This window comes from Apiospora kogelbergensis (genome assembly GCF_038363985.1).
Source record: "Apiospora kogelbergensis strain CBS 113332 chromosome Unknown utg000001l_segment0_segment0, whole genome shotgun sequence".
Classification (NCBI taxonomy): Eukaryota; Fungi; Ascomycota; class Sordariomycetes; order Amphisphaeriales; family Apiosporaceae; genus Apiospora; species Apiospora kogelbergensis.
In genome coordinates, this window is record NW_027117418.1 from 3474171 (window position 1) to 3486767 (window position 12597).

Below are 12597 nucleotides of genomic sequence, written 5' to 3' on the forward strand. Positions count from 1 at the left end.
GATGTGGTAGAGAACGTACTTTTGACTAATATTTATCGGGGTGGGTTGCAGTGCCACACATATATACACACACAAAGACACACACACAACCTTCCGCTTAATCGATGACGGGATCGTGGGAGAGGGGGGGCACGCAGTAGTTGTCTAGGCAAGGCTGGCTGATTCATTTCATTTCGCCACCGTTTCATGTTGGAGTACGAGCTGATATAGCGGCACCCATTGAAGTGGCATTGTTTTCCACATTGACTGCCCCAGATTGACAGTTCGTTTGTCAGAGAAAGCGTTCCATAGATTCTTATTCATCTATCATGACGCATGTGACATCGTGTGGTGCAGGCCATTTTCCTCCTGGCCACACTACCAAGCAAGAACCCAATCCATTCGCCTTTTCCATGAATGCAAGGACCCCCAGATAATTCGCAACTGCCTATTTGAGGGGAATGAAACGAGAAGAGTGGGTGGCACCAATACCGGGACGACCGTGCTTGACGGGGTGGCTATAGAGGGGGTCAGTCATCTAGCGAACATCATCTGTAGGCTGGTGAAATAAGAGGGACGTACTATGAGATAGAGAACTCAGCCAGGTAGTGGCCGACCATCTCAGGTCGGATTTCGACCTGGTTGAACTCCTTTCCGGAGTAGATACCAATCACGCTGCCAATCATCTCGGGGACGACAATCATGTCACGCAGATGCGTCTTGACGAGGTCGGGCTTCTCGTTGGGCTTGGCCTCCTGCTTCGCCTTGCGGAGCTTCTTGATCAGACCCATGGGCTTGCGCTTGAGACCGCGGTTGATTCTGCGGCGGGCACGGGCGTGGACGACATCACGGAGCTGTTCGGAGTCGAGATCCAGGAGACTGTGGGAACACCGTGTTAGTAGGCGCTTCGTCTTTTCTCGCTTCAGTGGTGGTGCTTGTCGGGCGACTGGTTTGATATCTCGGGGGGTTTCACGTACGCATCAAGGTCGATGCCTCGGTAAGAGAACTTGCGGAACTGTCTCTTCTTCTTGAGCTCGGCGGCCTCCTCAGCGTTCTGTATTCGAAAAAGCCTGGTCAGTCCGTCATTGCCCATCAACACATTTTGGATTGAATTATTGAAGGCCATGCGCTCCCCCCGGGCACGGGAAGATGGCGCGGGGGATGGGCATGGCGAATCTTCTGTTGAAAGCACGTACGTAATCGGGATCGTCAGCCATGGTTGCGGTGATTGAGTGTTGCAGGATATTCGCTTGTCGATGGAGGTTGGTCGAGGAGCGAATTCAAGGGAGGTTGTTGGATTCTGGTGTCGAGGTCCTATCGATCAAAATTGATGGAGCGGAACGGACTGCCACCACAAGAATACAGACTAGGCTGGAACGAGCCGCCAACAATTTTTCCCGTAGGGTTTTGTGCCCTTTTTTTCTTTGGCCTGGGGGAATGTGATCAGTGGTGGATAGGGTCGAGGCGGGGCCCATTTTAAGCGGGGCTTGCTGGCCAATCGCTGGCCAATGGAGGCTGCGCCTGGGATAACTTCGGTCCGCTTACCTAAATTGGAAGCCTACTCTTTCAACACCTGGCAGGGCACGAAGTCACATACGCTAGACTTCCATAATGCAAGCTTTGGAGAGCTACTCACTTTATTCAATACACAATGAACAAGCGCTTTTCTGATATGGATCATATCACACCTGGGTGGTCAACCGTCTTTGATTCAAGGATCGCCCCTACAGACGGTCTCAGAGGGCGCAATCGTCGATGATATGAAAATAGCCAGTTGTAGGACAGGTCAGTGTTGATATTGGGAGCGAGCGCATAGAACCTCTTTGTCCTGCCACGAGGTAATCTATTTTGTTTGCAGCCTATATAATACAGGAGGGCCAGCGCTGGTATCAATGTCGTGAGAACTATGAACTGTAGGATTTGTCCCCCACGCCGTGTCCAAACCGCAGCGGGCATGGGACACCGTAAGCCAGGCTCAATGGGCTTGGTAATGACAAATAACGAAAGACCAAGAGTAAGAATGCGACCCACCCAATTCGAAAATCAACTTTTGGGGGAATGAAGGTGATCACATCACAACCACCGTAACCCCTGAACGCCGCCTCCTCTTCAGTGTGCTGATAGCCAAACCGATCAACGTGACAAACGATGGCAAAGAATTAGACCCACACTCCCGGTCCGATGCGCAATACACCTAGAAATTCCGCTAACGCGACGACAAAACACAATCATGACCGTGCAGATGTTCGTCATAGTGGAAGCATGCAGCCCTGGGGCCGACCCAGCCGTCATCTCCATCAGATGATGGTCTCGGGCTCGGGGGCGGGTGCCTCCTCCTTCATCTCCAACTGCTTCCTTAGAGAGGCTACTTCATCTGCGAGGAGTGCATAACTTTCCTTGTGGTTCTTCTCCGACTCCTCCAGTATGCTGACTCGCGTGTTGGTCTCTGTAAGTCTTTCCTCCAAACTATGGATATATGCCCAGACCCCTTGATCGGTTGCGAAGATGTTGTTGCTCGTGCTGTCACCACTGCCGCCATTCTGGCTTGGCGCACTAGACGAGGCAGCTTGAACGGCAGCGGATGCGGCACTGAGGTTGGACTGCCCAGCGGCCGCAGACGCCTGGGTGGAGGAAAGAGCGCCTGGGGCGCCGGCTTGGCCAGCTGCCACGTAATGACCTTCACTGGAAGGAAACCCGGAAACTGATACGAGTTCAGCAACTAGAGCTTCAGGGTATGACGGTAGAGACGACGAACCTGATGGAGTTTGACGATCGGCCTGTTGGCGGCCGAACTGCTGTTGTTGGAATTGCGTCGTTAGACTGGGGGAGTGCTGGCGCGGAACATTGCCATCATGTGGCTGAAGACCGGGGCTTAGCGGTTTCGGGCTCTCCGTCATCCCGCTTTGCCCGTACATGGAGTTCGGGCCACTCGAAGGAATAGAGGATATGCTCGCGTTCGGGGCGTGTGGCGCATTTGAGCCACGCTCCACGTTCGGCGGATACAGTCGCCCGGTAGAGGTACCTGAAGGAAAGTATGTTGGTAAATAATGCATGGAGTCTTGGGGTAGATCATCTTTACCTTGAACGTGTGGAGCCTTCATGCCAGACATGCTCAAGCGCCGACGCTCCTCTTCTGTCATGTCGGCCTCGTTGGGGTTTTCGTAGACTACGCCTGTCATGGAAGAGTCATCCACATCGAGGTGACTGTAATCCTCCGTCTCGAAGCCGAGGCTGCCTCTACGACTAACACAACCACCGGGACCCTTACTATGGCGCGCCAAAGCATCGCCACGTGCGAATTTGCGGTCGCACTTAGGACACACATGTGGCTTCTCCCCGGTATGAAGCTTGCCGTGACGCTTTAAATCATGTAAACGGCGGAAGCGCATCTGACAAGTCGCGCAGACGAAAGGCTTCTCTTGGCTATGCGTCAACAAGTGACTCTTAAGATTGTGATGCCGAGTAAACTCGGTTTCGCAATAGGGGCACTTGTGTTTTTTGGAGTTTGGCGATTTGGGACCGCCTGGCTGGTTGGGCGTCATAGGCATGCTCATCGTGCGCGGAGGGGCGGGCATCGCAGCTGATGGCGCCACCATGCCAGGGTACGACAGAGACGTAGGGTTGGATTTGTCCTCCATCTGAGCCTGGGGCTGCGGCGCATACCCTGCCCTGTCGCCTCGCCCATCAATATCCATAGGTCCTGGGCTGGCAGTGACATGGGCCGCGTTGCTACCCAGAGCAGCCAGATTTGTAGCATGCTCGGCGGTAATATCGCTTCTGACCTCCATGTGCTCTGCATGATCAGGATGTTCCGTATGCTCTGCGTGGTCCAAATGTCCTGTAGACTCCGTATGCATCATGTGCTCGGCATGCTCGGCGTGCTCGGCATGCTCCACGGGCTCGGTATGCTCCAGGTGTTCGGTATGCTCAGCGTGCTCGGTATGCTCAGCGTGCTCGGTATGCTCAGCGTGCTCGGTATGCTCAGCGTGCTCAGTGTGCTCAGTGTGCTCAGTGTGTTCAGTGTGCTCAGTGTGCTCGGCGTGATCAGTATGATTTGAATGATCTATGTGACCCGCAAGTCCTGTGTGCTCATGGTGCCCGGTGTGTTCCGGAAGTCCATGATGCTCTATGTGCTCTGGCTGCTCCACATGTTCCTGTTGATCCAACTCGCCTCCCGTTTGTGGCGGAATCGCATCGACTGCTTGGTGGTCGATTATTTGTTCGTCGGGATGCGCATCATGGGTCTCAGGCGCGTCCTGCGGCCTGCTCATGGCAAGCGCGGTGGCAGACATGAGCTCCGATTGTATCCTGTATGCTGGGTTTTCGCTAGCACCCGAAACCTGCTGTCTGTACTCCTCCTCTCGCCTGCGTTTCTCGTCCTCAAGAGCAGCAGCGCCGGTCAAGGGGGCTGGAGAATGCCTCGATGTCAGGCCAATCAGCCGAGCAGCTTTGGATGGCGACAGGTCAGCACCGAGGTGGGAAGTGAAAACAGACGAGGGCGACGTCGGCGTGGTTTCCCGCGCGCGCTTCAAGGAAGCCGTGGCGCGAGTCGCGTCAGCCTGCAGCGACTCCACGGAGAAGGGGTCGTGTTGAATGGCGGGTTCGGAGATGGTAGAAGCAGGAAGCAGCGGTGCTTCGGTCGCGACTGGACCCTTCTCCGACGCCATATGAGCTTGGAGGGGAGTCGAACGCGGGCCAGGAAAAGGCGATTGAAATCCTACAGTTAAATCGCCAGCGACAGCTTCACAAGGTCCTCTTCAATGGTCCGGCGCATCAACGAAGCATCGTCGAACTGGCGGATTAGACAAGGCTGGAAGCGTGTGGCTGAAGACCGTGGCTTTGTAAATGAGGTTGAGGGTGGACAGAAGTGTGGTGTGCCACGCCCGGAGGTAAAGGCAGGGACTGGTGGTTTGTTTCGGGGAGAAAACGATTGGGAAAGGGGGACAATGGGCAGAGAGGGCCTTTGGTTCAGTGGCGATGGGGCTATTCAAGTTGAAAAGACAGTCTAGAGTGAGGAAAACAAGCAGTATCTAATCAGCGTTGCCTTCAACAACCGTGGGTGGTGAATGACGAGAGTGACGGGAACTGAGCCGCAGAAGGAACAGAGTGTGGTTGAGCAGGAAAAAGTGCCTGGGGTGGGAAAGACAGGTGTGGTGGTGCAACGCAAAGCAAAGGCAAAGGGCGACCCTGGCCCGCTTCTTTTTTTGCCCTTTCCCTCTTTCCCTAGGCAAGCAAGCTGGGGTCCGTCCTCTGCTTTGGGTCAGGTCGACCAAGCAGCGTCAGACTGGCCAGGTCGAGAGGAGACTAAAACTGGCGGGAGGGTCTGACGGGTCCCAGTCCCATGCCTAGGATGCTGGGATGGGATGGGATGGGAGGATGGGCGAGAGATGGGGAACATGAGCCAAGAGAGGTAACTGTTTGTACCCGGTCCACGTACAAATACATGCAAACAGATCAAGTTGAGTTGAGGCGGAGCTCGGCCGCTTCGTGGCGTTCGCTTCTGTACTTTCCAGCACCAGCAGCACCAGCAGCACCAGCAGCACCAGCAGCACCAGCGCCGCAAGAGCCTCTCTTGTTGTTCTGCCAGTCAGTCGGTTGATTGACTCCCGTCGACAGACATGTTGCAACCTCTTGCCATCGTGTCAGGTGTGTCATTCTAGCCTGGCCGTCAGTCTTCCCATGTTCACAATGTATCGAAAGCGTTTGCCAAGTCAAAGCAGGCCCTGCCAAACTTTGGCAGCGAAAGTGGATTGATCAATTCAATAGCGCGACTCCCTCCTCCCTCCTCGTTGCGCTGCAAAACAAAAGGTACCTTGTTGCCCGTTACACCCTCCAGACACACCAGGCCCCCCCGACATACATGCAAGCAAGAAATTCGTCAATGTCGACATGGGTTGCTTTTGGGGTACTACATATACTTACATACTTGCACACTTGCCTCCAAACCCACCCCTGCCCGGCTATGGTTCCCAGGTCACGGCTTCGTTTCGAGCACCCAACCTTCCATACGTCAAAGGCCAAGCCTTCGCTTTTCGCCCTCTGTTTGATAGGGCTGGATCTGCAAGTAGGGGCCACTGAAGAACTATCACCATGGCTGGTGGCCGGCCGATGCAAGCGATTGGTATACAACAAGACACAGGGTACCTACGCTTACTTACACACCCGGGCCCTTGTCGCAGTGGCCAGCGGCCAGCTTCGACTGTTGTGAGCGTGCTCGAGACCGCAGCAGCCATTGGGGCGAGGTGTTGACCTAGTGGCCACAGGTTCCGGTCGTTGGTGGCTTTGAGTGATTGCAATTCTCGGCTACTACTTGGTGAATTCGGTCCTGTCCAGTTCAAATTCCGTTATCTAGCAAGGGAGGGAGGCGAGTTCAAGACAGTATTGGTGTAGCAATGTCGAAGTGAGAAGTTCGACGACATTTCATAGCTAACCGCAACTGCTTAGCAGCCAAGCGACCGCAGCAGCCGAGTAATCGCGGTGGAACTAGGAGGGAGGGTCGACTCTGCTAGAGAAGATGAAAGTGGCTGATTGCCATCGCCAATGACATCTTCAAGGTTGATCGGCTCGTAGTTGGCAGGCCTGGGTTTGGGCCGTAGCAGATAGCAGGGTAGCTTTGTGGCCTTTGTCTGCTGTGCAAACACGCAATGGCAAACGCTACGGAGTACATCCAAACGGTGGTTTTATGATGCTACCTATGGATTCGGAAAGGTAACGGTACCTCTCTCCAGCCAGCTCCTATTGCAATACGTCCATACCTCATTTTGCTATCCGAGCCCAATTGCCAATGGCGGTATCTATAGCTGGTGAACAAAGGCACTTTTCAACTGTTGATCATCCTCCCAAAACCAAGCAGTGGCTTGGCTTAGGCCGCTGGGTATGCACTGCGGACGAAGGACAAGCTGATGATGCCCCAGAGACTCGACCAGTATCGGACAAAGAAGGGCCATCAGGTCTGAGAGTAGACGGGTGCAGGACCCTGATAACGTCAGACTGCATATCTGTTAACGGGCGGGTCATCAGGTAAATATTCAAATACGACGGCTGCTCTCGCATGCCGCCTGAGGCAGCCCTGTCGCAGGTGCTATTGTTGCCCGGAGCTGATATATCTCAAAGCCGCAACATTCACGGAATGCCCGAAAGACATTGTACCTGGGCTGCCCGCATAATTGACTTTCGTGACATCCGGTTTCTGTGCCATGGGAAGAGCGCGGTCGATTGACGGCTTGTCTTAAGTGGCACGACTTTTGGCCCAAAGTATGTACTTCCAGTCAAGCCACTGTTGACGCAAGCCAATCAAAAGCTCTGTGAGATTTCCCGACACCCCTGCCCGGCCAACATAAGCCGCCTCCCCGCTGACGTCGATAGGAATATTCATTATTCAATGGCACAGGAGGGGACGAACGCTCTGTCGCTTTCATGTATTGAACCGGAGCCGAGGCGAGCTTTCTTTAGCCCCAAACTCGATCGGATCATGCGCCCCCCTTGTGAAGATGCTCGCTCATGGGAGGTCGTCGGATGGTGGTGTGATATGCGCCGTCCCGCGCCATCTCGATCTGACTGCCTTTTTTTCTCGTATGTAAAAAAAAACATCGCGATGTGCCGAATGCAGGCCCCCCCAGGATCCAAGGAGGGAGGGGCGAGCGGGGGCCGTCCAGGAGCTGTAGCGCGCCGCCGGCGTCTCCTCCCAGAGTCCCAGAGACATCCAAATCCGTCCAGAGCCCTTCGTTTTAGTTCTTACTATGGACCCCAACAGGGCAGGTTGCTCCGCATCGAGTTCTGCATCGGGAGTCCGCAAGTATGTACAAAGACAGAAATGCCGGTCTGCACCAGCCACCGCTTTTTTCCTTCTCTGGACTGCCTCTCTGGGCTGCTTCTCTCTCACCAAGTGCACTGCCGCGGAAGGAGACCTGCACATGTACTCCGTACTAGCTGCGGGTTGGCGACATGGGCTGTATGGATTCTCGAAAGTGTGCCTATGAAATCCTACCAAACGTCACCGGCTGACTCGCAGAGGGATGGGCCAGCTCGAGACTTAATATATGGTATGCATGTTTATTGCATGCTCATTCGCTATTAAGATGGTGCGATTGAGTTCAAAAATAAGATGCCGAACAAGATCTCACTGCGCCACACCCTGCCGGAGGCTGAGCTCCCCGCCTGATGCAGAGCCACATTGGTCGGGCAGTACATCATATCTACATCTGCATCATGATGGGGTCTGCAGGCTACATCAGAGGTCGGTAGGCATGTAGGTTTGTATGGCCTATGTGCATTCGCCTTGCCAAGAATCACCACTACGTACTAGGTACGTAGTGATTAGAGTACTCTTCTGCTTCTGCGAAGGCTAAGAGCCACCACCCATGGCAAGATAGACGCCTGTTCTCATCTATATCTGTCATCTAAGCCAGGTCCGTCATTACTGCTGCACCCCGGCAACACGGAACCAACCGTCGGAGCTCGTCCACGCGGCCCGCTTCGGGGTTGGGCTAGAAATACCTGTTAAGCGGTCTGCCGCACGGCATCGGTAACCTGGGCCTGAGGGCGCCTACGGCGCTTTTGAACAGGGCACAGCCACGCTGGGAGGCTGAGGGTTGGATATGTCCATCGTTCACTAGACTCTGAGACTCATCGTAAAGTGGACACAGAATCAATGGAAGCACGGTTGTGCCTCAGCGTGTGCCTCGCGAAGGTATCAAGCGGACCTATGCCCTCTTGGTCGGGGGTCTGTCAGATGAAGTCTTAAGTGAGACTAATCGACTTCTTGATGCCCTGAGAGTGCCTACCAGAGTACCGCGAGGCTCAAATGTTTGATGCAGAACATGATGTTACATGTATGTTTGTGTATAATGCATCGAATAGTGAACTCTACTTTGCTCCTAACACGGCACAAAAGAGCCTCCGAGTCAAGCCTATGAGGATGAAAGGATCAGCAACCAAATTCCAACTAATGCCGCAGTATAAATGGCATTGTTAGTGCAATTCGGTGGCCCTAGTACATGGATTGGTGACGGGACGCTGGCAGGGACAGTGTTAGCCCTTCACTCTAACCAGCCAAGGAGACTCGGTAATGCTAATTACGACGGTGACGGGCCTCGTTTGAGCTATGTGATACTCGGTGTGAGTATAAGCGTGTTGGAGCGTTAATCGCTCTGGACGTTGGGCAAACGGTTGCCAATACCGCGCCATGGGGAATATCGCTAGCTATACGCCAACTGTGGGAAGAACCGGACTGATGAGCACAAAGCAACATGTCAGTCATCCCAAACGTACTCAGATTAGCCTCGATATCACACAATTATATCCTGTGCCATCGCAGTCCGGAAATAGAGAATCCAAGTTACCAGGCTGGATTGTCAACTGATATAGCACCTATAGAATGCAAGCCAAAATCCCTTGGACATGCATGAATCATTCAAAACAAAACATCGGAGTCCAACCTACGGCAGTTTGGTGATTTAGTGATCCAAAAGTGGCCAAGTCACTTGAAGTATCATGTTCATGGAGAATGAGTATTTGATGGTGCTGGCATCTTGGTCAGCTATACCCAGATGAGGCGTGACGAATCGGCACCAGTGTAACACCACTATGGAGGCAGATATGAAATGCATTACTACTCTGATCCAATGCGTTCTAAAAACCATCCGGTTGCAGACGTAGATACCAAGATACCATCGTGCGTTGGGTGGGACATGTGGTGCTTTCGAAATCTCGCTCATGTACATCAAGCCCCGCGTCGTTGACTTGCCGGGGGAGAAACACGGGAGCGAATCCCATTCTATTGCCCACAATGAGACAGTTCGGTGGTGTACTGGCAACATGGCGCATGATATGTTGTTGTTCACGGCCAGGTTCCCAGCCTCAGAGGTCATATGTCCAAATTCACTATCAAATTCAGCAAGGGCGACGATGAATAACTCTGTCGCGGGCATACGTCGTCTGGTCCTGTTCACGACGCTGGCATACATAGACGTCTGATTGCGTGTGATCCTGAGGGAAACGATAGCCTGTATGCTGATGGGCGTACGCTCAGGTACGAAAGTTGGAATCTTAGATGGCTGGGGCTGTGAGGTAGCCTTGTATGGTATATGACCGAATGACTTATATGGAATGGCGAGGCCTTGGAAGGAGAAGCTTGGCTGTTGTTGGGCATCTTCACTGCGCACTGGAAGCACGAACTTCGCTCAGAGTAGCGTACCCGCATGATACACAGAGCATCATGCGTGTCGCTTTTGTCATTGCTTCGATATAACGAAACATCGGAAAGGCTGGAAAGGCCAGTATATCACAGTTATACGACAGATGCGAGAAAAGGCCAGCCCAAACGTAGTACATATTCCAGCGAACAAGACGCCCGTTCTGTTACTGATAATCCAGCTACCCAAGAGGGGCGATGGTTTTGCCCGGACAACAGCCCTAGTTCCGGATTGTGCAGGGCGAGCGGAGCGGCAATATCGGAGTCCTGACGGCTCACGCAAGCCGGGGGTGCTGAAGCGCGGCTTCCGACTTCTCCAGGTCAGATGATCGAACTACACGCCCTATTCTCCCGAGCACACGACGACACAAGGTATCAGCGACGTATGTATGGTCAGAATCGAAGATAGAATGCGTGTGGAGAAGGAGCACTTATGCTTGGATCACATAACATCGAACTTCAATGCATTTCATCTGCCATGATGCGCAGGATGGCAGGTGGGACTTGGAAATTTACCTCCATGGCCATGCATGAAAGTCGAGACGGGGAGTTGACCAAGTTTTTGGCCAGGAGTTCTCCGCAATACGGCAACACATAACGGCCGGCGATCAGCGATGGCGCCCAGGCATAGGAGCACGTGGTGGTCTGTGTCCATACATATACACACAAGTGCCCTGCCTCTCAAGGCAACCAGAAAGGATACATACATGCATACATGCATACATGCATACATACATACATACATACACAAATACGGACAGGCATGGCGATGGTTGTGAAATGAAGCTGACGTAGGCCCTTCTCGGATCGACTGAGGACGGCTGATTAAACCACTGCCGCCGTGTGGCTTTTCTCTCACCACAATGGGATCATGGTGTGGCTGTGGGGAATCATTTGAGACATGGACGCTACTGGGAAGGCCAAGCAAGAAGAAGGCACGCAAACAGGGAAGAGGAGGCGTGGAAATGTTCGCATCCAGATCCGGCGTGCCGCATGAACATGCATTTCCCTTGTGCCCGTCGTCGTCCTCTTCAGCCTTCACCGCCTCCAGTCAGGCGGGAAACCTTCGAAGAAGTCGCTGCTGTCGAGCAACAGGATCCTGCCAGCTTAAGAGAAAATAATGATAATGCAATCCGGGAGATGGGTGCCGTGCAAGCTGTCTGTTTGGGTGCATCTAATAATCGCATCCACAAGTCACTGGCGGCTGGAACGAAAGAGAGATGATGCCATATCACAACGGGAATGGAGCTAATAGTGACAATTCCAGTCAAGAAACAACCAATACCAATCAAACGCGCCTACCACGCACAGCAAAAGGGGTTTTCTATGAGCCCATCCTTTTAGCAATGGCCAAGCAGATCTGGATTTCGGATGCCAAGGCAGGTCACCGGCATGGAAACTTCGGGGCGTCAGACGGAATTCTTCTAAACTTGGGGCCATCGTCTTGCTGTGCCTCATATAGTTGGTATATTTGATAGTGCGAATCTAAGCTGCTTGGCTTGTCCGTAGTACTCATTGGCTAGAGTGCGCCAGAAGGAAGCGCCCACAACGACGGCTTTCTGCTATTGGCCTGGTCGATTTGGGGCGACGTGAGAGCTGGGAGCGCTCTGACGATGGTCGGCCGACGGCGGTGTGGGTGGTGATGGTGGCAGAGAGGTGTTGGTGGCAATTGGACAATTGCATGCAGTGTGCCTGGCCTGGAGTGCGTGCTCCGGGTGAGGGCCATGTTGGCATCAGGCATGTCTCTGTGCGCGGCACGTCGATCTCGCATCAGAATAAGAACTGCCGATCCTGGCGATGGAAGAGGGACCTCGCAGAGGAAGTCCACTGAACAAAGTGAAGGCCCTCCTTTTGAACCCGATCACCAGCGCGGACTGCGGTGCGTGGACGGGTAATTATTCAGTTTAAAATGAGCGCCCGCCTAGAGAGTTGGAGGGTAATTTCGCCAGATTCCCAAAGGGGAAATACCCGGTTTTGGCGCAAGCGAATGGAGAAAAGGCCTAGGCGCTCTAGGCACTCTAGTCACTCTAGGCACAGCAGCAGGCGCTGGACGGGCAGGCGGGCAGAAGACGGGTTTCTTTCTGTCTGGGGCCTGGCACCTGGGGCTAGAGACGGTTGCTGTTCCTGCAGTAGCGCGCCATGCCATGCCATGCCATGCAATCAGAACATGTATGTATGCATGTATGTATGTATGTACTGCATGCAATCCAATCCAATCCAATCCAATTCAAACAACATGCCTACATGCCTTCGTTGCCGCCTTCGTTGCTGCGTCTGCGTCCGCGTCCGCGTCCGCTGCCACCCAAGCAACCCCCCTGCCTCGCTCCCGTCCGTGACAATCTCTTGCGTAGAGGTGTGACAACACCCTAGGCCATCGTGTACCTGAACCCGTAGCAGCTGCAACATCAGCCCACCTCCAATCCCCG

At 53.7% G+C, this 12597-nt stretch overlaps 3 protein-coding genes across 3 annotated transcripts; all 3 read right to left on the minus strand.

The window, feature by feature from the left end:
* Nucleotides 1-266: 266 nt before the first annotated feature.
* Nucleotides 267-1348, minus strand: PG998_001092 (40S ribosomal protein uS19). The gene is made up of 4 exons (XM_066867910.1): nucleotides 1176-1348; nucleotides 957-1033; nucleotides 562-858; nucleotides 267-497 (listed from the first exon to the last, which is right to left on the minus strand). The coding sequence occupies exons 1-4, from the start codon at nucleotides 1194-1196 to the stop codon at nucleotides 428-430; spliced, it is 465 nt and encodes a 154-aa protein (XP_066736325.1). The 5' UTR covers nucleotides 1197-1348; the 3' UTR covers nucleotides 267-427.
* A 928-nt stretch (nucleotides 1349-2276) lies between these two features.
* On the minus strand, nucleotides 2277-4646 carry PG998_001093 (uncharacterized protein; the record flags this gene model as incomplete). The annotated part of the gene is made up of 2 exons (XM_066867911.1): nucleotides 2277-3001; nucleotides 3059-4646. 2 exons carry the CDS (start codon nucleotides 4644-4646, stop codon nucleotides 2277-2279), a joined length of 2313 nt encoding a protein of 770 aa, XP_066736326.1.
* A 787-nt stretch (nucleotides 4647-5433) lies between these two features.
* Nucleotides 5434-6212, minus strand: PG998_001094 (uncharacterized protein; the record flags this gene model as incomplete). The annotated part of the gene is made up of 2 exons (XM_066867912.1): nucleotides 5434-5609; nucleotides 6134-6212. 2 exons carry the CDS (start codon nucleotides 6210-6212, stop codon nucleotides 5434-5436), a joined length of 255 nt encoding a protein of 84 aa, XP_066736327.1.
* Between the last annotated feature and the right edge of the window lie 6385 nt (nucleotides 6213-12597).

Bases quoted from the DNA above. Each gene is read 5' to 3' on its own strand.
- PG998_001092 (XM_066867910.1), bottom strand. From the start codon at position 1,196: ATGGCTGACGATCCCGATTAC. The intron at 1,034-1,175 runs GTACGTGCTTTC...TTTCGAATACAG, and splicing joins TGGCTGACGATCCCGATTAC to AACGCTGAGGAGGCCGCCGA. The intron at 859-956 runs GTACGTGAAACC...GTGTTCCCACAG, and splicing joins CGAGGCATCGACCTTGATGC to TCTCCTGGATCTCGACTCCG.